This window comes from Erpetoichthys calabaricus, chromosome 17, assembly GCF_900747795.2.
Source record: "Erpetoichthys calabaricus chromosome 17, fErpCal1.3, whole genome shotgun sequence".
Classification (NCBI taxonomy): Eukaryota; Metazoa; Chordata; class Cladistia; order Polypteriformes; family Polypteridae; genus Erpetoichthys; species Erpetoichthys calabaricus.
In genome coordinates, this window is record NC_041410.2 from 2,589,410 (window position 1) to 2,603,800 (window position 14,391).

A 14,391-nucleotide genomic window follows, 5' to 3' on the forward strand; every position below is an offset into this window, starting at 1 on the left:
CCTCATGGACCCTGCGATCATCAGAGGTGACTGTATGCAGAGGGTACAGACCTATAAATACCTGGGAGTGCAGCTGGATGATAAATTACACTGGACTGCCAATACTGATGCTCTGTGTAAGAGAGGACAGAGCCGACTATACTTCCTTAGAAGGCTGGCATCCTTCAACATCTGCAATAAGATGCTGCAGATGTTCTATCAGACGGTTGTGGCGAGCGCCCTCTTCTACGCGGTGGTGTGCTGGGGAGGCAGCATAAAGAAGAGGGACGCCTCACGCCTGGACAAACTGGTGAGGAAGGCAGGCTCTATTGTAGGCACGGAGCTGGACAATCTGACATCCGTGGCAGAGCGACGGGCGCTCAGCAGGCTCCTATCAATTACGGAGAATCCACTGCATCCACTAAACAGGATCATCTCCAGACAGAGGAGCAGCTTCAGCGACAGACTGCTGTCACTGTCCTGCTCCACTGACAGACTGAGGAGATCGTTCCTACCCCAAACTATGCGACTCTTCAATTCCACTCGGGGGGGAGTAAAACGTTAACATTATTCAAAGTTATTGTCTGTTTTTACCTATATTTTTACTACTCTTTAATATTTTTTTTTGTATCAGTATGCTGCTGCTGGAGTATGTGAATTTCTCCTTGGGATTAATAAAGTATCTATCTATCTATCTAAATGGATAAAGATGATACTCATGGAATCTGTGTATACAAGTGTTATCCAACACAGCAAACAGAACATGAAAAGTTAACCAAACCTGCAAAATGACCGATATCTGCTTTTCTCCAGGTTTTGCAGCCTTCCATTTTCTATAGGTGTCAGCCTTTAACAGGTTGTCTGCTTTGTAAGTCTAAAAATAGAGAAAAATTGCACATCAGTATAAAATGGTGACGATTACAGGCAGATTGTAAAAACCATTTTTTAAATTCAAAAAACTGAAAAGAAAAGCTTGCAAGCTCTTCTTTTGCAATGAGACTGAACAGATGTTTTAATGTAGCATTCACAAATAGTGTAAGTAATACAATCTGTTCATTCCGAGTGATAATTAGGGAATGTCTGCTTTACAGAACAATCATCAATTCCTATGCAAACATTCATATTCATACACGCATTAATATACATTTCTGGGTTAATGTCAAATAGGATGAATAAAACTAAAATCAGCCTCCGCCTTTTCTAAACAAACTTTTTCATAAACGGACTGTGAAATATCGGCTTTACCTTCTGCATAAATAATTCACACCAATACAATTACAACATAAAACTTCACTTTTAAAAGATCTTTCTGTCACGTTGCTTAATGACTAATACTTACCAAATCTTCGCTACTGCAAGAAACGACGTGCTGGATTTTTATTTCAGGCATTCTTCATTAATAAAATTTTAAAACGTAAAACCAGTATTGCAAAAAGTCTAAATAACACAATGAAAACTTGTTTAAAATATTAAGAAAAGAAATCTGGCAGCGAAGGATCTTTGAAAACAATCATATCTCCTTCTAGTTTTTTGTTTACTTTTTTTTAAATTAAACAAATACAAATCTAATTAACCGAAACACCGCAAAGTTTTCCAACCAGAAATCCGACGAAGCCGAATGTTTACTTAAAGTGCCAGCAAACAACACCGACGACTTGTACCAATGCCTGCAATAAAGTGAGATATTCAAATTAAAATCTTCTGTTTTCTTAACAGTTATTTATCTTCGAAATGCAAAAGCTGTATACACGATCAATTAACTTTGTAAAATCGCCTTTTTTTTTAAACAGAGATAAAGAAATACACGCGCACTTTCCTCGGACACCGGACAGATAACGTTGTCTGGCGCTCAAGTCTGTTGTCAGAGAAGCGAGCCAATCAGTTTTCACATCCGGGTCTGCTTCAATACTCTTCTCATGCACGTTGCCCGCCCAATCCGCGCGCGCATGCGTGTTGAAAGCCTACTTTATCGCTCTCACTTTACCGTGCTGCCTGATCTGTTTTACGCATGCTTAGAAATGTGTGTGTGTGCGTGTTTTTGTGTGTGTGTGTGATATCATAACCAAGCCAATTTAACCCACCCTCTCACAACGCGACATCGACGTTGGTATAACGGCGAGTATCTTGTACTCATCGGCCACCGTACTTAAGCGGTTTGACAGCCATCTAGTTGGCATGCTTGTACCGCATTGAGGAACGAGTTAGCTGGAGGCGTAGCGGAATATTCCGAGTCGGTTATTTTTTTTTTGTTTAATTATGCTGTAGCGAAACGAAGCAAAACGTGTCTGTAAGTAGTTTATGGGCGAGTCTTTTTCTTTTTCTTCTTTCGGCTGCCCCCGTTAGGGGTTGCCACAACAGATCATCTTTTTCCATCTCTTCCTGTCCTCGTCATCTTGCGCTGTCGCGCCCATCACCTGCATGTTCTCTCTCACCACATCCATATGCCTCCTCTTTTAAGCTTTCCTCTTACCTGGCACCTTTACCACCCATCTCCCAATATACCCCTCATCTCTCCTCTGCACATGTCCATACCAACGCAATCTTACTTCTCTGACTTTGTCTCTAAACTTGAGCTGACCCTCTAATGTCCTCATTTCTAATCCTGTCCATCCTTGTCACACCCAGTGCAAATCTTCACATCTTTAACTTTGCCACCTCCAGCGCTGCCTTCTGTGCCACCGTCTCCAGCCCATAGAACATATCTGGTCTCACTACCATCCTGTAGACCTTCCCTTTCACTCTTGCTGAATAAACTAAAGTTAGATTGTGAATAAAATCAGCCAAGAAGCCAACAATTCTTGTCTACCCCAGACACGGTTTAAACACTCCTATACTGTGAAACACAATGTGTTATAAACAGTGAACTGCTAGTTTTCCGTTTAATACTAACATTGCCAAACTTTGTTTTCGCTCGGGTTATTTAACAATTTGTTAAACTTTTGAAAAACTGCTTAAATGTTGCTTATATTTTGCATGGGTCAATTGAAGGGTCACATCCATTTAAAAATCTTGGAGGTGTGATCAGATGACTTCCCTTGTTTCAGATTCCTGTGCATGCGTATGTAGTTATGTGAAAAAGTAAGTACACCCCATGAAATGTTTACTGCTTTAAACAAATGCCGGACGTATCACGCCACAGGGCCGTAGCCAGTCTCTCAGATGGGGTGGGTCTTTTTTTCCAAAAAAATAAATAAATAATGTTTTGTTAATTTTTAGTACGTCTTATGTGGTTCCCTGACCTTAGGGTTTCTTGTGGGAAGGTTAAAATAAATAGAGAGAGAACACAGATCTATATAAACAGGATGAAACAGGGGACGTTTATTTTGTATTGCATTCAGTGTATAGCATTGTCTCTCATTCCAGTTCTTAAAACCATCAAATTAGTGTTAATTTCAAAACAAAATGAGCCCGTTTTTGTACAGGCTGAGACAAAATCCCTTGTAGTTTTCAGTCGGCCACAGGTCGCTACCTTAGCGGAGGTAAGATACGCGTGAGTGAGGAATGCCCTGCTCCCTTCCCCTCAGTCCGCTGCGTGTCTCTCGGATTCACGCAAATAAATCGGTGCTGCAAGCGAACTCTGATACTTAGCGCAATGACAGAAGTCGCAAAATCAACCGGAACGTTCAAGTAAATTATAGAAAATAACCTGAACTAAATCCGTTAAGTAGTTCTCTTGTGAAAAGCGGACAGACAGACAGACAGACAGATGAACATTGGATTTTATATACATAGAGAGATTTGATTTGATTTGTTGTTGATGGCTCTTTAATGTACATAATATAAAAATATAATCCTTGTCTTGCGGTTTACTCCTCAAATATCCATCTCCATATCTGAGTATATGAGAAAGTCGAGGGGAGACCTCTCCTGATTTTTTTCTCTTTGCCATTCTTACATAAAGCTGCAACTGGTGAAGCACCCGGGCACAGTTGTTGTCTGCCCCTTCTCTTTAATGTTGCCTACTGAAGCTTGTGACTCAGAGGTCTCTTGTTGCCTCTCTTCTTCCATTTCTGTGGAGAGTCTGCTCTAGCTGTGTAACAACTGTGCCATACCTGCTCCGTTTCTTCACAATTAACCTAACTGGATATTCAGTGACTTGGGGCCTTTCTTGTGTTCATCCCCTGACTTGTGCTTTAAATGCAGCTGCTTGCGTGAGTTTGTCTTCATTATGTATGTTAGGCCTTCCACATACAGTCAAATAAAACCCCAATGTTTACAATTAAAATATTCTCGATTGTAAATGAAATTAGTAATTTTTCACCCTCTGGTAGAAGTTCATAGGGAGGTAGGACCATCAGTAAAGAAACAAATATCACACGTGTGATCATATCTGTGATCAGCAACATTGAAATAACGTAAAACGTTACCCCAAAAATTACCGATCCCCATTGTTTCAAGATTCTGTGGAATGGAGTGGCTTTGGCTGCTCTTATTCCATTAGGGGTCAACCCCTGAAGTCAGTTCATGTGACAGGCACAACTTCAGGTCCTTGTGATCACATTATCACTTTACTCTTCATCATAAGGGTGTTATTTCCTGCACAAAATATTGTTCCAAAATGGGTCTAGTGGGCCAAAAGTAGAGGGAAACCCCAGAAAACTTGAGGTATTGCATAACTAGACATGAAGATGAGTGAAATGGGGTATCATATGTGGGGGTTTACTTGTACTGGTGAGTCAGGAGGGGCCAGGCAAAAAAAAATAAAAAACCTGAAGTGATTTTAAAATGTTCAGAAGGATTTCTTATGAAAACAATCTGGTAATAAATCCAGGACCGTTCACGCATGTTCTATGGTGCACAAAAGACATCAGACAGGACACGTCATGTATGCATGTAGTCTCACATTTTATTTCAAATTCAAAACCTGTAGGGGGAAACTACAATTCATGGGAGCACATCAGACTTGACAGCAGAGAGAACTCCCTCAGTTCACCAAGGTTCAGCAGAATTCAATGACGTCGTCCACAGAATCTCAGTCATGGACCTCCGGCAGCTGGTCTGACACTCAGCCTGCATAGTTCTGAAAGGGAGAAGACTGGTAAGACGAGACCACCTTGTGAAAACAAGCTAAATTATGAGGGAGGGTCTTTAAAAGATCTATCTATCTATCTATCTATCTATCTATCTATCTATCTATCTATCTATCTATCTATCTATCTATCTATCTATCTATCTATCGGTTTTACTTATTGTGAGATTATGGAGGCCCAGAAACGTTTGTCTCTCTCTCATTTCTTTTTCCAGGCATAAGTTTTAAATGAGTTTAACATTCTGGTTGCATCAGCCGTGTGTGGAGAACAGAGCTGCAGAACCAAGTTTGTAAAAGCTGCCTCTGCTGTCACAGCCTTTATTTTATCTGGACAGTTTGGATGACTGGTGATGGGTTGAAATCTAAATAATCAATGTAGACCTCATTGTTATTGCACTATGCAATGCATTTGTGTCTGCTATATGCTGTTTGGTAAAGGATTCGTAAAAAACAGTGTTAATGTTTATGATGCCCCAATGGTTGAAATTACAAATGCAATTCATTTTATTACTGAAAATGTTTGTGACATACCATTGGCTGCCATGGTAAACGCAATGCATTTTATTATTACAAAAGTTTGTGATGTGCCATCTGTTGGAATGTAAGAGTCAGAGCAACCAGATAGACACACAGACAATTTTCCTTTTATGAAGAGTTTATACAGGGTCATTATTACAATATGTACAGAGACATTTTTATAGGTAGTATAAAAAATAATATAATGTACACTCTCTGACCAAACGTATGTAAATGTCGCTCCAAATGACTGATTTCAGATGTTTCATTGTTAACAGGTGCGTCAAGTCATCACACAGCCATGCAATATCCATTGACAAATATTGGGTCATACTGAAGAGCTCAGTGACTTTAAACGCAGCACTTTCAGAGGATTCCACTCATAATTGATTTTAAATCTATTACAGTATGTAGCCCACTGCATATTTATCATATATTGCCTTTTATATCTATTAATATTTACCATTTCTTATGATAGATAGATAGATAGATAGATAGATAGATAGATAGATAGATAGATAGATAGATAGATAGATAGATAGATAGATAGATAGATAGATAGATAGATAGATAGATAGATACTTTATTAATCCCAAGGGGAAATTCACAATTCCAAATTATGTATTATATAGTGCCTTTTATATACATTATGTATGTGTAGATAGATAGATAGATAGATAGATAGATAGATAGATAGATAGATAGATAGATAGATAGATAGATAGATAGATAGATAGATAGATAGATAGATAGATATCATATCTACCGTATCACGTTGAGTGTATTATTGCGGTGGTGTTGCCCGCTTGCTGATACTCCAGTTGGCCAGCATTTAATGTTTGTGTTCTGCTTTATAAAAAGTCGCGGCTTGACAAAAAGGAAAGACCACCGTCTGTGACGGCCAGAGCCCAGATGATGTTCTGGTGATGTGATCTTATGATCTTACCTCTTTTTCACTAAAGTCAACTTTAAGAAGGTTTTTATTTCCTGTGGCATCCTTAACAATGAGAGTCACATATGGAGTGCAGCAGTCAGACCTGTGTAAATGAAGAGATGTTCCATTGTTAAGGATACTCAAAATCAAAGATCAAGTACGATGCACATAAGAACATTCAGTTCAATATCTAACCGTTGTTTGAACTCTGAACAGTTTTGACAAGGACCGTCCATTCAGCCCAATAAAGCTCACTAATCGTATCTACCTAATTTCTCCAAAACAACATAAAGTCCAGTTCTGTGGTCCCTAAAGCCCCTCTATCCACCACATCACACGGTCACTTATTCCTGCTGTCTGTGGTCCTCTGTGTGAAGAAATACCTTCTAAGGTTTGTGTGAAATCTGGCGTTGTTCTTGTCGATGAACTCACTTTAAAATCGCCTGTTTTAACGAATTGTTTTCGTAACTTTAAACACTTCAGTCATGTCCCCTCTTAATCTCCACTTCTTTAAACTGTGAAGGTTCAGCTCCTTCAGTCTTTCCTCGTTGTTCGCTCTCCATTATGCTGAGTCAGTCACCAGCCAAGTTGGTTCAAGCATTGCAGTCAAAGTTATGTGGATAGTCTACAGAAAGAGTGGGCTCAGAAAATGTGTGAACGGGCCAACAGCATGCTGCTCCTCTCCCAGTCTCCCTGCATTTTGGTCCTGTTACTTTATGGCTGATGACCCCACTGTACCTGTACTTGCAGCTGCTCCGGTGGACGCCCGACTCAACGCTGTCATCGCAGTTCAGTGAGGACGTTTTTGGGGTTTTATCAGCAGGCAGACCGATTTCAACAGTGACGGCGCTTTTTGTGTCCCATGCCAGGAATGTGGTTTCCCAGAAGAAGCTCTTGCACCTCAGTAAACTCTGCCTTATTCCTCGGCAGCTGTCTCCTTCTTTTGTAATCTTATACTGAGGTGGGTCCTCATCTGGAATCTGGGAATGAGGAACATAATAAGAGGGGTGGTAGTTTGCAGAAGAACCTTTCTTAATCCTGCTACCCTCAAACTATTTAATCACACATTCAGTTCCACCTGCCAATTATCCTGATCATTAAGGGAATTCTCCACCCAAAATTATTTTTCCTTTTCTATAGTACAGTTGTGGCCAAATGTTTTGAGAATGACACAAATATTAATTTCCACAAAGTTTGCTGCCTCAGTTTTTATGATGGCAATTTGCATCTACTCCAGAATGTTCTGAAGAATCATCAGATGAATTGCAATCAATTGCAAAGTCCCTCTTTGCCATTTTAATGAACTTCATCCCAAAAAACCACGGCATGTCAGCCCCACCACAAAAGGACCACCATTGCTTTGAACAAAAAGGGCTTCACAGGCCAGGATATAACTGCTAGTAAGATTGCACCTAAACCAACCATTTATCAGATCATCGAGAACTTCTACGTTGGTAAAGAAGGTTTCAGGGTGCGAAAGAAAGTCCAGCAAGCGCCAGGAGCGTCTCCTAAAGTGGATTCAGCTGCAGGCACCGCCATTACAGAGCTTGTTCAGGAATGGCAGCAGGCAGGTGGGAGTGAGGCGAAGACTTTTGGAGGATGGCCTGGTGTGTCAAGAAGGGCAGCAGAGAAGACAAGAAAAACATCAGGGACAGACTGATCCATATTACTAACCGAGAATGCTAAACCGGATGATGGACGCAGGCACATCCGGCCATGGGCCGTAGCTGCAAAAAGACGTACTGCGCAGGCGCAAAAAGAGTCCGCGAGAGTCGGGTGAGGAGCCGAGAAAGGCGGATGAGGGTCCGCGAGAGGCGCAGGCGCAAAAAGAGTCCGCGAGAGTCGGAGAAAGGCGGACAAAAGAGGGCAACAAAGGCGGATGAGGGGCCGCGAGAGGCGGACAAGACCACAGAAAAAAGGAGTGAGCACATACAAACAGGAGTCACAGAAATGAGGCGCAACAAGCACCGAAAAAAGGAAAAGGCACATAAAAAAAGTAGTCAAACGTGGGGAAAGCACGAAACACATTGCACACGAAACTAAACACACCAAAAAAAAGAACAGACGAGCGCACAACAGCAAGGCACGACCACACATGACCCTACAGGCACGGGACGGGACGGGACAGGACACACACCAAGAGGGGGATTCAAACAAGACACAGGAACACAAAAAGAAAGAAGACGCTCGCGCAACAACAATCCCCCCCACACATCCATAAGAAGTGACACCCAAAGCCACATCTTCTAAAGTGAACGTCGACACCTTCACACCAGGCAGCATAGGTGTCAGCATAGGTGTCAGCATAGGTGGATGTCCTTTCAATAAGGCACTATTAACCGTTCAACTGCAGAAAAGGATACATATTAACAGTGAGTGTGATCCTCCTTATTACTTATCCATATTTCGCATGCTGAGAAAGAAACAAGTCATGAATACACGGTCACGGGTACAAAACGATTCGGAAAGGATAACGGGAACAAACACACGAACACGAAAGAAACAAGAAAAAAGACGGCGGCGCATAAAACGCGCATTTGAAACACCAGGAGAAAAAATGTCTCGGATCAAAAAACGCAAAGCACAAGTGACACCGTTACAGAGACGTGCCCAAATGGACCGACAGAATGAACGTAGACGCATTCAGCGCGCGTGTCAAAGTGCTGCATCGAAAGAAGCACGATTTCAAACTGAAAGAGCTCGCGTATCAGACATACAAAAAAGGGAGCGAAGAGACAGAATAAATGAACGGAGACGTGAACAACGCGCAAATGAACTGACAGAAAAATAAATCGCAAGACGCGAAAAGCACCAAGCACAAATGACCGACATACAAAAACGGACAAGGCTCGATACAAACAATGCACGGCGTAGACTGAAACGGACTTTGCACAAAGCGGAGGGGAATAAAAAATAAAAAAAAGATTGCGCGTCACAAATAATGGACATGCAACAAAAAGGCAATCAAACGCAAAAAGCAAAACATGCCCGTCGCGGACATCAACGCCACACACCTGTTAAACGCTTACGCCAAATGGCTGAAAACCCTTCACTATTGAGGAAAATTCATTGGGATTAATGAATGTCATTTGCAATCATTGTCATTCACATAACTTCACAGAAGAAACAACTGGCAGTACAAATAATGAATTTACACGTTGTTGTCAAAAAGGTCAGAGTAGACTGCCTCCTTTATATTCATATCCTGAATATCTAAAGAAGCTTCTAACTAACGATGTGCCTGAAAGTAAAAACTTTATGAACTGCATTAGATCCTACAATAGTTCATTTGCTTTTGCATCTACCGGAGTACATATCAGGCCACCAAAAGGCAATGGCCCATACTGCTTTCGCATATGTGGACAAATATTGCATCGCATTGGAACAGTGCACCCTGAAACAAATCAACAACGCAAATATGCACAAATCTACATCCTAGATCCAGATGAGGCAATCTATCAACGCATGAACCTTCCTGAAAACAAACAATGCACAGAGCTTATAATGAGAAACGTCACTCATGTCATAAACAATCACCCATTAGCTAAGTCTATAAAAATGCTACATGAAGTTGAAAAGGAGGCAAATACAAAAGCAGATGCAGAAGGTATAGCGGCAACTACAATTGCTTTGGTCTTGATAAAGGACAAAGAACAAGATCCAAGACGATACAATCTGCCCGTCGTTAATGTAGTGGCAATTGTCTTTCAAAGTAAAGATGGTGAGCCTCCATTTCACAGAGATATTGTTCTACATTTACGTTGTGATAAAAACAACACACCTACATTCTAACGCAATGTTGCCTTCTCACGTGTTCGACGTTCATCTGACGTTAGAGTTAAAATTATAAATGATCCATGCCAAGGAAGACTCATTCAAGGACAAGACACCATCTTTACTACTAATGTTGTATACAAAGAAATATTCCAATAAAACATTAATATATGCCAAACACTCTATTTGTTATTTCTATGCGCATCATCCAAAGCTGCACACTATTCTATATCTAATTCATACATCTCACTCTTTGTCATGTCCCAACGCCAGGGGTTGGCGAGCGAAGCGAGCAGGGGGCGGAGCCCCCTAGTATTCTGAGATTGGACTGTTGGTGGTAAAGTCATTTTCATTGATGGATCCCCTTTCTGATTGTTTTGGGCATCTGGAAAAAAGAAAAGGTGAGCGGCGCTACCATCAGTCCTGTGTCACGCCAACAGTAAAGCATCCTGAGACCATTCATGTCACGTGGGGTTGCTTCTCAGCCAATGGAGTGCACGGTTCACTCACAATTTTGCCTACAAACACAACCATGAATAAAGAATGGGACTAAAACATCCTGTGAGAGCAACTTCTCCCAACCATCCAAGAACAGTTTGGTGACCAACTAGATGGAGCACCAGGCCAGCAGGTCAAAGTGACAACTAAGTGGCTTGGGGAACAAAACATCGACATTTTGGGGTCCATGGCCTGGAAACGCAGGCCTTCTTCATCCCATTGACAACTCAAGAGGCGGGTGGACAAACAAAAACCCGCCAATTCTGACACACTCCAAGCATTGATTCTGTAAGAATGGGCTGCCATCAGTCAGGATTGGGCCCACAAGTTGATCGCCAGCCTGCCAGGGTGAATTGCAGAGGTCTTGACAAAGAAGAAAGGGCCAACACTGCAAATATGGACTCTGTGCATAAACTTCATGTCATTGTCAATCAAAGCCTTTGAAACTTCTGAACTGCTTGTAATTCTACTTCAGTGTACCAGAGAAACATCTGACAGAAAGATCTAAAAACACTGAAGCAGCAAACTTTGTGAAAACCAACACTTGGGTCACTCTCCAACATTTTGGCCACGACTGTACCTTCACAATATCCTCAGACCCCTTCACTTTCGGCACATTTTGTTGTGTTGCTGGCTGGTGATCAATTCATCCATCCATCCATTTTCCAACCCGCTATATTCCTAACTACAGGGTCACGGGGGTCTGCTGGAGCCAATCCCAGCCAACACAGGGCACAAGGCAGGAACCAATCCCGGGCAGGGTGCCAACCCACCGCAGGACACACACAAACACACCCACACACCAAGCACACACTAGGGCCAATTTAGAATCGCCAATCCACCTAACCTGCATGTCTTTGGACTGTGGGAGGAAACCGGAGCACCCGGAGGAAACCCACGCAGACACGGGGAGAACATGCAAACTCCACGCAGGGAGGACCCGGGAAGCGAACCCAGGTCCTCAGATCTCCCAACTGCGAGGCAGCAGCGCTACCCACTGCGCCACCATGCCACCCTGATCAATTCATTTCAATTCATTTTCTTCCCCTCATCCAGCCACATTCAGCACCCCAGAATGACAAAGCAGAAGCAGAATTTTAATAATTTTGGCTCAAGTGTTCTCTGTTTTGTTACTAAGAACTTTGATTTTCAGTTATCAATTCACATTTACAACAGTTAGAGGTTTCGTTTTTGGCTTTCAACCTGATTTTGACCGTTATTTCTATCTCTGTCTCTTAAAAAAAATCAGTTTATATCTCGTTGAGAAGAGCAGTGTGAATGAGGTGCCTTAGGGAGCACAATTTCTTGCTTTCCTTTCCAAAAAAGCCTTTAGAAATGCCCAAACACTATTTTTTACTTTCTCAAATACGAAGTATAAGGAATGAATTGTAATCATCCAAAGATTCGATGTTGAGATTTTGATGAATCTCGATGTTTTAGACCTCCCTAATTCCGAAAATACAATTTTTGGAATTATGTCTGTGTGTGTGTCTATCTGTGTCTGTGTGTGAGTAAACACGATAACCTGAGTACGCTTTCACTTCGGTCAACCAAATTTTGCATACAAGTATGAGGTACAAAACGTAGATTTCTATCACCTTCTGAGCTCTTTCCGCTAAACAGAAGTGGTACTTTACCTTTTATTCGTGCAGCTGCAGAGTCTGATTTATTCAGCTTTACTTTTATAATAATTGTTTAATACAGGGGTCCTCAATCACAGTCCTGGAGGGCCGCAGTGACTGAAGGTTTTTGTTCTAACCCAGTTGCTTAATTAGAAAGCAGTTCTTGCCAATAATTTAATTTCATTGCTTATTAGTGCTTTAACTCTGCTATGTCAGGTAATTCTCATATCCTGGATTTTCTTCCCCTTTCTAAGGATATCATCCAAATAATTTGAAGAATAAATGGATAAGTAATTCTCAGTCCTTCACTTTTTTCTCTTCACTTTCCTTCCAAGTATTTAATTAAACCCAATAGTGCACGATAAATACACACAGGCGTAAATGGTAACAAGCTAAATGGAGAAATGCTGGTCTGTTTTGTCATTTGTATGTTATTGCTAATTAGGAGCCATTAAAAACCAAGATTATAGCTGTATAAGACTAAAATAAGCAATAAGGGTTCAAAATCTTAACGAGCGAGACAACTAAAGTGAAGCAGAAGTGTTACTGGAGCACTAAGTTATTAAGCATTTGGGTTGGATCAAAAACCTGCAGCCACTGCGGCCCTCCAGGACTGTGATTGAGGACCCCTGGTTTAATATATTATTAATTGGATTTGATTTGTTGTCGATGGTTCTTTGATGTACATAATATAAAAATATAATCCTTGTCTTGCAATTTTCTCCTCAAATATTCATCCCCTTATCTGAGTATATGAGAAAGTCGAGGGGAACCACTCCCGATTTTTTCACATTTGCAAAATTCCACGAAACAAAATGTAGCGTACATTTCAAGAAAGCGTACGCAAAATGAAACTCACCAGTTTGACTCGTCACTGCCGTCTGGTGCTCAGGTGCCATAAACAAAGCAAATAAAGACTCACCTCCTCGGGTTTTGGCACCACAGTCATGACGCTCTTCAGGTAGTTCATTGACGCGCCACCTTTAGCTGTAAATGTCACAAGGCTGAAAGAAAATGTGGAATGACAAGGGGTGACAAACTGAAATGCCATTACAGTCAATCAGTCCTGGGGAGAGAGGATGAGAGCTTTTCTTTTCAGCTCATTTTGTTACGGAGCACCTCCATGAACAAGCCCAGAGCAGCACATGCAGTGACTTCAGAAAGTCTAGAGACCCCCTTCGCTTATCACACTGTTGTAGCCCTGTGCTGAAATCATTTCAGTTCATTTTATCACTCATCAAGCATCTCTCAACACCCCAGAATGACACGGCGAGAGCAGGATTATAGGAATTTGTGGAAATTTCTTAAAAATAGAAAATCTGAGATAACACATTGACATTGAGGAGCACAGACATTCAGGAGGAGCTCAAAGTCGAGCTGCTGCTGCTTCTCCACATCAAAAGGTGGCAGTTGAGGTGGTCCGGGCATCTCTTTGGGATTCCTTTCTGGTCGACTCCCTGAGGAGGCGTATTGTGCTTGTCCAGGAATGTAGTAGAAATGAGACTTTTATTTGGGTGTGTAAACCAAATGAACCAATCAGAGTGAATGTGAGCGAGTGAAGCAGTCAGAGTAAGCCATAATTCAGCACTGTTATGCAAATTCAGTTATCTATAAGAATGGCTCCCTGCCTTTATTCTCTGCTCTCTGCCATTTGCTGACCACCTCTGCCCAGGGCACTGTCCCTTAGTTGATTGCACTAACAGGATACTCCCACTTCATGAAGAGAAATTAAAAGACGAATGAACAAGTTTCCTCCTGCCTGGTTTCTGTCTCAGAGACGTCCCAGTTGGAGACAAGATTTCTTTCGTTAATACTAGGGGACTTCACCCCCTGCTCACTTCGCTCACCAACCCCCATGCCTGCGCTACACGCCAGCAACTTCGCGTCTCTGCCGCTCGCAAACAACCAATTTTTTAATTCTCGTGGATACGCCTTTTCATTGGGAAGAAACACTACTTTTTCCTGATGGCAACACGAATTAGACGATCTACAAGTTTAAATCTGAACAATATATTTGATCTCTTTTCGCTCTTCCGAGT

General features: G+C 41.6%; 2 protein-coding genes across 6 annotated transcripts in view; both read right to left on the bottom strand.

Moving 5' to 3' along the window:
- xrcc1 (X-ray repair complementing defective repair in Chinese hamster cells 1) overlaps positions 1-1,855 on the bottom strand; it is a 74,560-nt gene extending 72,705 nt beyond the window's left edge. Inside the window, exons 1-2 of the mRNA XM_028822842.2 lie at positions 1,319-1,855; positions 761-853 (exon numbers count right to left, since the gene is read on the bottom strand). Coding sequence (XP_028678675.1) covers positions 761-853; positions 1,319-1,369 — 144 coding nt within the window. The 5' untranslated portion in view covers positions 1,370-1,855. The remainder of the gene's footprint in view (positions 1-760; positions 854-1,318) is intronic.
- A 2,950-nt stretch (positions 1,856-4,805) lies between these two features.
- LOC114667519 (von Willebrand factor A domain-containing protein 7-like) overlaps positions 4,806-14,391 on the bottom strand; it is a 103,389-nt gene continuing 93,803 nt past the window's right edge. For 4 of the 5 annotated variants that reach the window (XM_051920513.1, XM_051920514.1, XM_051920510.1 and 1 more), the window contains 4 exons: positions 13,275-13,356; positions 7,197-7,438; positions 6,471-6,561; positions 4,806-4,999 (listed from right to left, as the gene is read on the bottom strand). In XM_051920513.1, coding sequence (XP_051776473.1) covers positions 4,985-4,999; positions 6,471-6,561; positions 7,197-7,438; positions 13,275-13,356 — 430 coding nt within the window. In that variant the 3' untranslated portion in view covers positions 4,806-4,984. The remainder of the gene's footprint in view (positions 5,000-6,470; positions 6,562-7,196; positions 7,439-13,274; positions 13,357-14,391) is intronic. The other variant, XM_051920511.1, reaches the window with a different exon arrangement.